We start from the raw sequence: 14,855 nt of genomic DNA on the forward strand, positions 1-14,855 counted from the left end.
GTGAAGGGATCAAGAGGTACAAACGTCTGGTTATAAAATAAATTAAGCCGTGGGGATATAAAAAAAAAATAAACGTAGATCTCCCTGTAGTGGATAAAGTCACAGGGGATCAAATGAAACTTCATATCATTTATCTGTTTCATGTGGTATTTATTTTATGGTGCAGGGCATAAAGACAGACATCATCTTCATTGCATCTGATCCTAGGCAGAGGGTGATGACAAATGTTCAAGCGTTTAAAGCAGTGATGCTTAATATGTAAGTTACTTTCCCGTCTAATTGAAGGATACTCATCTTACAGTTTGTAGAAGTAGCAGATACTTTTTGGTCCACTTGAAATTGGAATGAGACACCTTTCCTGTTAAAAGAGTCTCATTCTGCTCTCATTAGGTAAGGTCATTTTTGGTAGAGTGATTTATTAATAAGACAATTATGATTCAAATAAAGGACTTGTCACTGTGGGTTTTACTTCTGTCCATCTGATGAAAAGGCTTCTCTAGCTGTGTACTTATATACTGGGAAGAATTTGCTAGGCTCCTGAAGTTGCCCTTAATGTCATTTTTCTCTCTGAAGAGAACAGAACTGTTTTATCTTCAACAGTATCTCTTGGGGGAAGTCCCAGCCAGAGGACTATTTAAGATCTCTGTATTTCTCAATCTGGGAGCAGCAAAAGTGGTCTGAAGAGATTGTAGGGATTGTAGGTGGCAGATGAAATAGCAAGCTGTGGGCTAGGAAAATCAGGAAAACAAATTTCTTCCTTGACTTCTGTCCTTTGCCCCACAACTGATATCTAGACAATAAATTCCTTGAGATTAGGGGCTGTATATTTTTGGCTTGTGTATCCCTAGTACCTAGTACAATGCCTCAGTAAGCACTGAATAAACAAATGAATGCATACAAGCACAAACAGATGAATTACGTGCCCTTCTCTGGGTCCTCCACTCCAGCCGTGTGGATGTTGGGACAGGGAGGCTGATGCTTGGAGTCCTTAAATGTTTTGAAACTACTGCGAAAAACTGGGATTATAATTTGAAGAGGGAATGGGGAAAGTAGCTTAAAGGAAGGTTATAGTTGGTTCTAGACAAAGAGTTTGAAAATCACAGCACCAGGAATATTAAAATCTTCACTAAAACAATTATGAGAACACTGAGAGAGTAAACTGCTCTCAGCGATTTTTTTTAGACATTGTGAAAACCTGCAACTAATGCTACAACGTGACTCGTCTCAGAAGGTGGTGGGTCATATATGGAGTACACATGTGTATGTGTATATGCTTCTTACATAAATGATTATATATGTACCTTTCCTGGAAAGCCTAGCAATCCACTAAACTGGGAGATGACAAATGTGGCTTTCTTTCAAAGTCCTAGGGAGGAACGGGTCAGAAATTTTAGGAGATGGACCAATTTTGCAACAAACTGATTTCAGAAAGCAGGGGCCACACTGACATAACAGTAGCTTCATACACACAGTGTTAAGGAAAGCCTGATGGAAATGGAAAGAAAAACACCTCCAACTTCTTTAATTACCTTAAAAATGTGTGCTTTGAGGATGTGATGTCCCAGTTCAATTGTCTGCTGTCGGTTTAGTTTTCCCTCTTGGCGGGAAAACCAGAAGGCAAGTAATGTGTGACCACTCCTGCCAAAAAAAAAGACCCATTTTAGAAAATGTAATGCTCCATTTCTCCTTTGGGTGGACGACTGTTCAGGTCTAGCCATACCTCCAATGAAACTCTGTCTCATTCAACCAGTTTCTTAGGGAAGGGCACCTGCTATTGGGCAAGTAACGGGTAGTGAACGGTTCCTAGCTTTTACTGGTCCTTTACCCAAATCACATGTGTGAATATCACAGAATGTCATTTCTAGTTGGCTTACACCCATCCCACACATAGATGGCATTAGAAGATCCACTTTTATTTTCTGTCTCTGTCAACTCCTCTTATTTCACCCATGCTTTAAAAGTCAGGATCCTGCTTCCTCAGGATCTCAGTTTTGGTCCTAGTGTGTCTTCTGGATTTAGCTCATCCATCCTCAGAGCCTTCGCCACCACCTAAACCCTATTATCTTTTTCTCTATCTAGATGTTTCAGCTTTAGATCAATATACATCAACTATCTACTGGATTTCTCTACCTAGAGGTCCTATAGTACCTTAAACTCAACATGTCCCAAACTGGATTAACAACCTCTTCCCCAAGTGAAGTCTTCTCTGATCAGCCTCTACCAAGCCTCTATCCTTTCTCTCTAACATTTTCTCCCAGCCGAGAACACAGCACTCTGTCTTTGGTGCAATCATCATCGGTTGTATATGCCTTTAGTACAGTGTCTACCACACTCTTACATGCTCTCTCCTCTACTAGACTGTAGGTTTCCTGATGGCATCATTCTCACCCCCCATCTCCTCGTCAACAGATCCCCAATCTGCTCATGAAAGAGAAAACCCTTTTCTCTGCCTCTTCATGTTGTCTTATCTGCCCAGGATGCTCAGTACTGCCACAGCCCTCCTGTAATCACGTGGTCAGCTGGCCTGACGACAAAGCCAACAAAAAGGCTAAGCTAAGAAAACTGCTGAAAAATAGAGCCTGAGTCCTGACTGTACGGCATCAGAAGCGGCCCTAATTTTGGACTGCTTGTTATATGAAGTGATAAATTTCTTTATTGTTTAATCCATTTGAGTTGATGTTTCCTATTTCTTCCAGCTCAAAGCATACTAATGATATATGCCTTTAAGTGTGAATGTATATATGTATATGTGTATGTATGTAAGGTATGTGTATGCATGCAGGATTCTGTATGTTTATTTACATTTATGACAGAAATCCCGAGTTGTTTATACTCTCCACAGTGCCAAACATTGTGTATTGCACATAAAAATTCTCAATAAAATTTTCTGGGGGGCTTCCCTGGTGGTGCAGTGGTTAAGAATACGCCTGTCAATGCAGGAGACACAGGTTTGAGCCCTGGTCCGGGAAGATCCCACATGCCACAGAGTAACTAAGCCAGTGTACTACAAATAGTGAGCCCGTGCTCTAGAGCTCACATGCCACAACTACTGAAGCCCGCACGCCTAGAGCCTGTGCTCCGCAACAAGAGAAGCCACTGAAGTGAGAAGCCTACGCACCGCAATGAAGAGTAGCCTCCGCTCGCCGCAACTAGAGAAAGCCCGCGCACAGCAACGAAGACCCAACATAAGCCAAAAATAAAACAAATAAATAAATTTATTAAAAAAAATTTTGTTTGGAAGCAAGATCAGACATTAAAGAAAGGATACTGGGTCACCTTTGGGCTGTGCCTTCTTACCACATTTGCTGTAGTCTATAGGAACTGTGACACTTAGAACTGTCTCTCTACTCCCCAACCAGGTTAGTGTCAGCGGAGTTCTCTATGCTACTGACAACACAACTCTTTTACTCCTTTCACTTGATGTGTCATAGAGGAGGAAAATCAAACTATTATCTCAGTTTCAAGCCTAATGAATTAATCAAACAGAAGGAAAAACAGCAAATGAATTTTTGTTGGTGACTCTTCGCTGAGAAAAGGCCCAAATGTCTACTGGATGATTTTCTCTCATATTTAACACTGGCTACTCTGCCAGGTTTAACATTTGAAGATGTCTAATACTGAAGTCTGAAAAACAAACATATCCTTCCTTCCTTCTTCCTTTCCTTCCTCCCTTCCTCCCTCCCTTTTTTTTAAGCTTCAGTAAAGAACTTGGAGAACAGAGGATGGGACAGTTCCCATCTTAGGTAGGAATCATCCTATAAAACTTTAAAAAGAATTTCTACCATGTTCTAACCTTTGGCTTCATAGAATTTCTGAATTCTAGTGGATACCAGGTCATCTTACTTGATCAGACAAGACTAACCATAAAGGAAAGAAAGTTATTTAATTGAGAGAATGTCTCAGACAACTGTATCTTGTATGGAATCATCAGTGTCATCTGAAGATATGAGCCCAGGGTTGTTTCACACTCACAAAATCTAGAAATTGCTACTGAACTTTTATATATCCTTTGAAAGCCCAATGTAGTTGGTAGGCTATTTTAACAGAAGTTAATGAGAACCATTTCTAAAAGTTCCCTATCTCAAGTTCTCAAAATCCTAACCAGTTATTAACAATGAAATTATTGTAGCCTCCCTGGTGTAAGAATTATTACATTAAGCGTCTCATCCATGGCTGTACATAGTGACTAGAACTTCTGAATACGATCCACCACTTATGCTTCAGGCCATTAATGAGTATCCACGCCGGTGAGAAATAAGGATAAAGCTCATGGCTGACAAGGATATGAATTGTCAGTTAGACACGGAACTGACTTGCCCTAGTGCATTTAGTTTACTACCGTGACTAGGACACCCTGGGAAGATGCTTCCATCTCTCTAGTGTGCATTTCAGCCAGCTACAGAGGACAGTGCTTGCTTTTGTTATTGTTGATCAGGCACTGAGGAGAAACAGCAAGCCATATGGGTCAAGGAAAAGATGAAGGTGACAACACTAGTTTCTTTCTTTTTGGATACAAGCATATTACATTATTCATAAAAGAATGATTCTGATCAGTTCACTGGACTCTAAGCTTATGGTGTTTAGGACACAAAAGGTAAAACAGCAATTTCCATTACATGCTGGCATTTCCATTTGTACCTTACTATTTTTCTTTAACACCTTTATTGGAATATAATTGCCTTACAATGAGGTGTCAGTTTCTGTTGTATAATAAAGTGAATCCGCTATACATATACATATATCCCCATTTCTCCTCCCTCTTGTGTCTCCCTCCCACCCTCCCTATCCCACCCCTCGAGGTGGACACAAAGCACCAAGCTGATCTCCCTGTGCTATGCGGCTGCTTCCCACTAGCTATCTGTTTTACATTTGGTAGTATATATATATCCATGCCACTCTCCCACTTCGTCTCAGCTTACCCTTCACCCTCCCTGTGTCCTCAAGTCGATTCTCTACGTCTGTGTCTTTATTCCTGTCCTGCCCTTAGGCTCAGCAGAACCTTTTTTTTTTTTTTTTAAGATTCCATATATATGTGTTAGCATATGCTATTTGTTTTTCTCTTTCTGACTTACTTCACTCTGTATGACAGTCTCTAGGTCCATCCACCTCACTACAAATAACTCAATTTTGTTTCTCTTTATGGCTGAGTAATATTCCATTGTATATATGTGCCATATCTTCTTTATGCATTTATCTGTCGATGGACACTTAGGTTGCTTCCATGTCCTGGCTATTGCAGATAGAGCTGCAATGAACATTGTGGTACATGACTCTTTCTGAATTATGGTTTTCTCAGGGTATATGCCCAGTACTGGGATTGCTGGGTCGTATGGTAGTTCTATTTTTAGTTTTTTAAGGAACCTCTATACTGTTCTCCATAGTGGCTGTATCAATTTACATTCCCACCAACAGTGCAAGAGGGTTCCCTCTTCTCCACACCCTCTCCAGCATTTATTGCTTGTAGATTTTTTGATGATAGCCATTCTGACAGGTGTGAGGTGATACCTCATTGTAGTTTTGATTTGCATTTCTTTAATGATTAGTGATGTTGACCAACCTGTCATAAGTTTGTTGGCAATCTGTATATCTTCTTTGGAGAAATGTCTTAGGTTTTCTGCCCATTTTTGGATTGGGTTGTTTTTTTTGTTTTGTTTTGTTTTTTATTTATTTGCGCTATGCGGGCCCCTCACTGTTGTGGCCTCTCCCGTTGTGGAGCACAGGCTCCGGATGCGCAGGCTCAGCGGCCATGGCTCACGGGCCCAGCCGCTCCGCGGCATGTGGGATCTTCCCGGACCGGGGCACGAACCCGCGTCCCCTGCATCGGCAGGCAGACTCTCAACCACTGCGCCACCAGGGAAGCCCGGGTTGTTTGTTTTTTTGATATTGAGCTGCATGAGCTGTTTGTATATTTTGGGGATTAATCCTTTGTCAGTTGCTTCCTTTGCAAATATTTTCTCCCATTCTGAGGGTTGTCTTTTCATCTTGTTTATGGTTTCCTTTGCTGTGCAAAAGCTTTTAAGTTTCCTTAGGTCCCATTTGTTTATTTTTATTTCCATTTCTCTAGCAGGTGGGTCAAAAAGGATCTTGTTGTGATTTATGTCACAGAGTGTTCTGCCTATGTTTTCCTCTAAGAGTTTTATAGTGTCTGGCCTTACATTTACGTCTTTAATCCATTTTAAGTTTATTTTTGTGTATGGTGTTAGGGAGTGTTCTAATTTCATTCTTTCACATGTAGCTGTCCAGTTTTCCCAGCACCACTTATTGAAGAGGCTGTCTTTTCTCCATTGTATATTCTTGCCTCCTTTATCAAAGATAAGGTGACCATATGTGTGTGGGTTTATCTCTGGGCTTTCTATCCTGTTTCATTGATCTATATTTCTGTTTCCGTGCCAGTACCATACTGTCTTGCTGACTGTAGCTTTGTAGTATAGTCTGAAGTCAGGGAGCCTGGTTCCTCCAGATCCATTTTTCTTTCTCAAGATTGCTTTGGCTATTTGGGGTCTTTTGTGTTTCCATACAAATTGTGAAATTTTTTGTTCTAGTTCTGTGAAAAATGCCATTGGTAGTTTGATAGGGATTCTACTGAATCTGTAGATTGCTTTGGGTAGTACAGTCATTTTCACAATGTTGATTCTTCCAACCAAGAACATGGTATCTCTCACCATCTGTTTCTATCATCTTTAATTCCTTTCATCAGTGTCTTATAGTTTTCTGCATACAGGTCTTTTGTCTCCTTAGGTAGGTTTATTCCTAGGTATTTTATTCTTTTTGTTGCAATGGTAAATGGGAGTGTTTCTTTAATATCTCTTTCAGATTTTTCATCATTAGTGTATAGGAATGCAAGAGATTTCTGTGCATTAATTTTGTATCCTGCTACTCTACCAAATTCATTGATTAGCTCTAGTAGTTTTCTGGTACCATCTTTAGGATTCTCTATGTATAGTATCATGTCATCTGCAAACATTGACAGTTTTACTTCTTCTTTTCCTATTTGGATTCCTTTTATTTCTTTGCCGTCTCTGATTGCTGTGGCTAAAACTTCCAAAACTATGTTGAATAATAGTGGTGAGAGTAGGCAACCTTGTCTTGTTCCTGATCTTAGTGGAAATGGTTTCAGTTTTTCACCATTGAAAATGATGCTGGCTGTGTGTTTGTCATATATGGCCTTCATTATGTTGAGGTAAGTTCCCTATATGCCTATTTTCTGGAGGGTTTTTATCATAAATGGGTGTTGAATTTTGTCAAAAGCTTTTTCTGCATCTATTGAGATGATCATATGGTTCTCCTTCAATTTGTTAATATGGTGTATCACATCGATTGATTTGCATATATTGAAGAATCCTTGCATTCCTGTGATAAACCCCACTTGATCAAGGTGTATGATCCTTTTAATGTGCTGTTGGATTCTGTTTGCTAGTATTTTCTTGAGGATTTTTGCATCTATGTTCATCAGTGATATTGGCCTGTAGTTTTCTCTTTTAGTGACATCTCTGTCTGGTTTTGGTATCAGGGTGATGGTGGGCTCATAGAATGAGTTTGGGAGTGTTCCTCCCTCTGCTATATTTTGGAAGAGTTTGAGAAGGATATGTGTTAGCTATTCTCTAAATGTTTGAGAGAATTCGCCTGTGAAGCCATCTTTTTTAAATTTTTTTAATCACAGTCTCAATTTCAGTGCTTCTGATTGGTCTGTTTCTATTTTCTATTTCTTCCTGGTTCAGTCTCGGAAGGTTGTGCTTTTCTAAGAATTTGTCCATGTCTTCCATGTTGTCCATTTTATTGGCATATAGTTGCTTGTAGTAATTTCTCATGATCCTTTGTATTTCTGAAGTGTCAGTTGTTACTTCTCCTTTTTCATTTCTAATTCTATTTGAGTCTTTTCCCTTTTTTTCTTGATGAGTCTGGCTAATAGTTTATCTTCTCAAAGAGCCAGGTTTTAGTTTTACTGATCTTTGCTATCGTTTCCTTCATTTCTTTTTCATTTATTTCTGATCTGATCTTTATGATTTCTTTCCTTCTGCTAAGTTTGATGTGTTTTTGTCCTTCTTTCTCTAATTGCTTTAGGTGTAAGGTTAGGTTGTTTATTTGAGATGTTTCTTGTTTCTTGAGGTAGGATTGTATTGCTATAAACTTCCCTCTTAAAACTACTTTTGCTGCGTCCCATAGGTTGTGGGTCGTCGTGTTTTTGTTGTCTTTTGTCTCTAGGTATTTTTTGATTTTCTCTTTGATTTCTTCAGTGATCTCTTGGTTATTTAGTAGTGTATTGTTTAGCCTCCATGTGTTTGTATTTTTTACAGGTTTTTTTCCCTGTAATTGATATCCAGTCTTATAGTGTTGTGGTCAGAAAAGATACTTGATATAATTTCAAATTTCTTAAAGTTACCAAGGCTTGATTTGTGACCCAAGATATGATCCTGGAGAATGGTCCATGAGCACTTGAGAAGAAAGTGTATTCCGCTGTTTTTGGATGGAATGTCCTCTAAATATCAATTAAGTCCATCTTGTTGAATGTGTCATTTAAAGCTTGTGTTTCCTTATTTATTTTCTTTTTGGATGATCTGTCCACTGGTGAAAGTGGGGTGTTAAAGTCCCCTATTATGACTGTGCTACTGTCGATTTCCCCTTTTATGGCTGTTAGGATTTACCTTATGTATTGAGGTGCTCCTATGTTGGGTGCATAAATATTTACAATTGTTATATCTTCTTCTTGGATTGATCCCTTGATCATTATGTAGTGTCCTTCTTTGTCTCTTGTAATAGTCTTTATTTTAAAGTTTATTTTGTCTGATATGAGAACTGCTGCTCCAGCTTTCTTTTGATGTCCATTTGCATGGAATATCTTTTTTAATCCCTTCACTTTCAGTCTGTATGTGCCCGCAGGTCTGAAGCGGGTCTCTTGTAGACAGCATATATATGGGTTTTGTTTTTGTATCCATTCAGCCAGTCTATACCTTTTGGTTGGAGCATTTAATCCATTTACATTTAAGGTAATTATCGATATGTATGTTCCTATTACCATTTTCTTAATTGTCTTGGGTTTGTTATTGTAGGCCTTTTCCTTCTCTTGTGTTTCCTGCCTAGAGAAGTTCCTTTAGCATTTGTTGTAAAGTGGGTTTGGTGGCGCTGAATTCTCTTAGCTTTTGCTTGTCTGTAAAGGTTTTAATTTCTCCGTCGAATCTGAATGAGATCCTTGCTGGGTAGAGTAATCTTGGTTGTAGGTTCTTCCCTTTCATCACTTTAAATATGTCCTGCCACTCCCTTCTGGCTTGCAGAGTTTCTGCTGAAAGATCAGCTGTTAACTTTATGGGGATTCCCTTGTATGTTATTTGTTGCTTTTCCCTTGCTGCTTTTAATATTTTTTCTTTGCATTTAATTTTTTATAGTTTGAATAATATGTGTCTTGGCATGTTTCTCCTTGGATTTATCCTGTATGGAACTCTCTGTGCTTCCTGGACTTGATTGACTATCTCCTTTCCCATATTAGGGAAGTTTTGAACTATAATCTCTTCAAATATTTTCTCAGTCCCTTGCTTTTTCTCTTCTTCTTCTGGGACCCCTATAATTCAAATATGGTTCGTTTAATGTTGTCTCAAAGGTCTCTGAGACGGTGCTCAATTCTTTTCATTCTTTTTTCTTTATTCTGGTCTGCAGTAGTTATTTCCACTATTTTATCTTCCAGGTTACTTATCCATTCTTCTGCCTCAGTTATTCTGCTATTGATTCCTTCTAGAGAACTTTTAATTTCATTTATTGTGTTGTTCATCATTGTTTGTTTCCTCTTTAGTTCTGCTAGGTCCTTGTTAAATGTTTCTTGTATTTTCTCCATTCTATTTCCAAGATTTTGGATCATCTTTACTATCATTACTCTGAATTCTTTTTCAGGTAGACTGCCTATTTCCTCTTCATTTGTTTGGTCTGGTGGGTTTTTACTTTGCTCCTTCATCTGCTGCATATTTCTTTGTCTTCTCATTTTGCTTAATGTACTGTGTTTGGTGTCTCCTTTTCAGGGGCTGCAGGTTCGTAGTTCCTGTTGTTTTTGGTGTCTGCCCCCAGTGGGTAAGGTTGGTTCAGTGGGTTGTGTAGGCTTCCTGGTGGAGTGGACTAGCGCCTGTGTTCTGGTGGATGAGGCTGGATCTTGTCTTTCTGGTGGGCAGGACCACGTCTGGTGGTGTGTTTTGGGGTATCTGTGAACTTACTATGATTTTAGGCAGCCTCTCTGCTAATGGGTGGGGTTGTGTTCCTGTCTTGCTAATTGTTTGGCATGGGGTGTCCAGTACTGTAGCTTGCTGGTCGTTGTGTGTAGCTGGGTCTAAGCGTTGAGATCGAGATCTCTGGGAGAGCTCTTGCTCATTGATATTACGAGGGGACAGGAGGCTTCTGGTGGACCAATGTCCTGAACTCAGCTCTCCCATCTCAGAGGCTCAGGTCTAACACCTGGCCGGAGAACCAAGACCCTGTCAGCCACTTGGCTCAGAAGAAAAAAAAGAAAAATAAATAAAATAAAGTTATTAAAATAAAAAAATTATTAAAAATTTAAAAATTAAAAAGTAATAAAAAAGAAAAGAAAGAAGAGAGCAACAAAACCAAAAAGCAAATCCACCAATGATAACAAGTGCTAAAAACTATACTTCAAAAAACAAAAAAACATGGACAGACAGAACCGTAGCACAAATGGTAAAAGAAAGCTATACAGACAAAATCACACAAAGAAGCATACACATACACACAAAAAGAGAAAAAGGAAAAAAATGTATATATAAAGGAAGAAAGCAACTAAATCAATAAACAAATCTGCCATTGATAATCAGCTGTAAATACTAAACTAAGATAAACATAAAACTAGAAATGAATTAGATGCAGAAAGCAAACGCCAAGTCTACAGTTGCTCCCAAAGTCCACCGTCTCAATTTTGGGATGATTCATTGTCTATTCAGGTATTCTACAGATGCAGGGTACATCAGGTTGATTGTGGAGATTTAATCTGCTGCTCCTGAGGCTGCATAGAGAGATTTCCCTTTCTCTTCTTTGTTCACACAGCTCCTGGGGTTCAGCTTTGGATTTGGCCCCGCCTCTGCGTGTAGGTCGTCTGAAGGTGTCTTTTTGGAAGTCTGAGGTCTTCTGCCAGCGTTCAGTAGGTGTTCTGTAGGAGTTGTTCCACATGTAGATGTATTTTTGATGTATTTGTGGGGAGGAAGGCAATCTCCATATCTTACTCGTCCGCCACCTTGAAGGTCCCTCCCCTGTACCTTACTATTCTGACAAAATATGATGTCACTGGCTAATCCATAGTCTGAATGTGCCTATATGTGGAGTTGTCTACATTTATGTCTATTTTTCTTATTATTTGCTCACTCCCAAACCTTTTTTTTTTTTTTAAGAATACAACATTTGAACATTTATTTAACTTTCTTTTATACTTATTTAGGGCTATAAATTTCAAATATAACACTTCTAATTTTTTGTTTACATCCCTCTCATTGAAGATGGCAAGTGTTAACCAAAACAAGTCCCTGCAAAGTCACATGACCAAGGGCTTGGCTACAAGAACGAACAAAGAATTAAAGTCCATGATGCAATTTACCAGACAACGATACAGAGATGAGTTTGCAAGAAGCTAGCATTCTGGCTGGAGTGGTGGATGGAGCAGAGTGGGCACTGATTGTGGTATGTGCTACAAAGAAGTACAAATATAAAATACATTACTATGAGTCCATTTCTGAAAATAAACATGAACCAGGCAATATGCTGTTTCATATACATCATTTCATTTACTTCCCACACCACCACAAGTAAGTAAATATCATTATCCCCATTTTACAGATATTAGATATAAAAATCAGAGAGGGGAAGTGACTCCACTAAGACAGCACAGTAAGTGACAGAACCCAGATTCCATCCCAGGTCTATCTGATTACCAAGCTTGTGCTCTGAACCTCTTGACTGCTACTGAGTTCCTGAAATTAAATGTAACAGTGATTCTGAGGAGAGAGAGGGAATTGAAAGTCTTCCTGCAAGAGAAATCCTTTGTCTCTGGGTCCTGGAAGTTTGAGTGTGATGCTGATAGGTAGGAAAATAGGAAAGTGGGGAAAGGCGTAGAAGATGGAGGGAACAGAATGAACGAACATATAAAGGCGAATGTTTACAATCCCAGAGGATGTATGGGGAGAAACAAGTCAACTGCTTTGGCTTCCCAGGAAAGTTAAGATTCTGGGCTGAGGAGTCGGTATTCAACACCACAGGCAACAGGGAGGCACTGAAGCCAAACCTTATTCCTTTTGACTCCTAGCCTCACCATTCTCTAAGATCACCAGGAGCCTCTTAATTGGTTTTCTTTTAGCCTTTGATCTTTTTCTATTTTCTCCCTCCAGCTTTAGGTCTTATGGACTATTTTCCTTGAAACTGTCTCTTTTCTTGACATCTGTGACACTACCTTGGCACTTTTCCTTTCCTTCGGTTACATTAACTTCTTTGCTCTATTCCCCATTCACTCTTCTTTCACAGGTAGCCCTCCCCTCGACTCCTGGCTTCAGCTCTCACTGCAACAGCATCTCTAGCACTGAGATTTCCTTTGCTTCTCTAGCTGCCTGCTGATCCCTCTACCTCCAAATGACCTGTCAAACGATGCTGCTTGAAGCTGAAGTCTTCCCTTAAAACCAAATCCCCTTAAGAGTTCTTTATTTTTTAAAAATACTTCCAGTCACTCAGGCATAACATCAGCTGCTGTTTTTCTCCCCCCTTTGCATCGTCTCTCTTGGATACTTGCAATCCACTCATTCTCTCCACTGCCTCCTTCCTGGCCCACACAGAAACCTGATCAAAATTCACCTCAAAATTCTTCAATGGCTTTATATTTCCTTCTGTACATAATCTAATAAACTCCTTAGCATGGTATTCAAAGGCTCTCCATAATTTGTCCCTCATCTATCTGTCTCTGTCTTTACCTCCTTACCTTGTACTTCTAATTCCAGACAGAGTAACTCATTCTAGAGTTTCAAACATGCTTTCCCTCTGCCTGGAATTCTCTTCTCCGTTTAGTTCATCAGGCAAACTACTTCCCATTCTTCAAGTCTCAGTCCACACCATCTCCTCTGTGCAGCCTTCCCTGGTGCCCCCAGATGGACTCAGGGATTCTTTCCTTTAGACTCTGTTGTACCTGGTACACATCCCCATCACTGCACCAACTGCAGCACTCCCTCTCTGTCTGCACGTCGGTCTTCCCACTAGACTGTACTGAGGACGGAAGCTACGTTTTTTCACATATGTACAACCTGCTAATAGGAGTAAATAGCTGCAGAATGAATAATAATCCCTTACATTTATAAACCACTTCATGATTTTTGAAATACTACAAATACTACAACACTTATATTCTCCTGTACACCTATACTACATTATTTCTCCTAATACGGTAGAAAATTGACTGAAACTCAGGAAGATTGAAGGATAGATCCTAGCTCACGTTGCTCAGATGTAAAAGAGATGAGATGAGAACCCAAGGTCTTCTGAAACCTTGTTCCACTGCCACACTGACAAGATTAGGAACTGGTTTTTATTTCTGGGCAAATTTGTATGAAAAAGTTGACCAATGTAAAGAACAATATGTTCATTTTTACAGTGTACAATCTGAATTCTTACAATTAAAATCAGCAACTGTTAATTTTGACATTTTTCGATTAGCATTTTGGGAGAGAGTAGTTAAGAAATAGAGAGAGCCCTAGTCACTGTGACATTTTACGCATGACTGAACACAACTATGTTTTCCCCTATAATTAAAGATGATGGTGATCAAAATAAACATTAATGTGGGTTCATATGTGGTTATAAAGACCAATGGGGGGGTGGCAGTGGTGAGGGCAGAAGAAGTATTTCCACATAGCTTATATAATGAGGTCACCTTGTGATTCAGTCACCCTGCGGACTCCATCCCTGAAAGAAAGTCAAATCCCAGTTCTGTCATTTACAAGCTTTATAGCCTTGAATAAGCTTTCTAACCTCTCTGTAAGACAGGGATAGTAACACCTGTCTCTCAGGACTGTGGTGAGAATTAAGTGAGAGATATTAAGTAAAATATATTTTATATTTCTTTTATATCCTCCATAGTAACTAGCACATTGCTGGACTAAAGGAATGAACGTTAACCATAAAAGACTTTAAACATATTAAAAGATGACTGTGTGCTCAAACAGAACTTTAATCTTTAACGTATGCAGCACGGTGAAATGCAGTACCCTATCCTTAACTCCAATCTTTGCCCCTCCACACCTAACCCCACTACCTTTACAGCCAGAAAGGAAATCCATGGATCAGGGAAAAATGACTGGGGATGGATGTCATTCACTGTTAGTCACTGCAGGAAAACTTGGTAGTGTAACTTCAGGCAGAGAGTGGGGATAAGGACAGAGCTAACCAGTCCCTAAGAAATAAGGTAAAAGTTAAGCTAACAGGAGGAATATTAACCTCTCATGTAGATCAGAGGTTTTCAGGAGGATATACACCTTACATTCAAGATATATTTGCTTTGCGATATTTTAGGAGAGAATCAATCACGTATCAGAGTTAAAGATTCTTCCCCCCAGAACTGTCTCCTCTCCCCTCTCCTGACAAAAGGCAGGGAAGGGCGTATCCAGAATAACAGAGGGTAGATCCAACCTCCGTTCCATCTGTAGGCATCAGCAGCCCCTCGATAAGGATAATGGAGACAAGTGATACTCACCCTTGGACAACTATAGGTTATAAGACAGTGAGGAACTGCCCTTACCTGATGCCCCTGTACCACAAGAGTTCAGAACTATGGAATCTTTTCAGACAAAATCTCTTTCTAAGGCAAGACTACCCTCTAGGGCATCCCTACCCTCTGC

General features: G+C 39.6%; 1 protein-coding gene across 8 annotated transcripts in view; it reads right to left on the reverse strand.

The window, feature by feature from the left end:
- Nucleotides 1–14,855, reverse strand: part of TANC2 (tetratricopeptide repeat, ankyrin repeat and coiled-coil containing 2) — a 357,539-nt gene that overhangs the window by 41,349 nt on the left and 301,335 nt on the right. For all 8 annotated transcript variants that reach the window (XM_030843275.2, XM_060290546.1, XM_060290544.1 and 5 more), the window contains one exon: nt 1,530–1,638. In XM_030843275.2, coding sequence (XP_030699135.1) covers nt 1,530–1,638 — 109 coding nt within the window. The remainder of the gene's footprint in view (nt 1–1,529; nt 1,639–14,855) is intronic.

Source organism: Globicephala melas, chromosome 20 (genome assembly GCF_963455315.2).
Source record: "Globicephala melas chromosome 20, mGloMel1.2, whole genome shotgun sequence".
NCBI lineage: Eukaryota > Metazoa > Chordata > Mammalia > Artiodactyla > Delphinidae > Globicephala > Globicephala melas.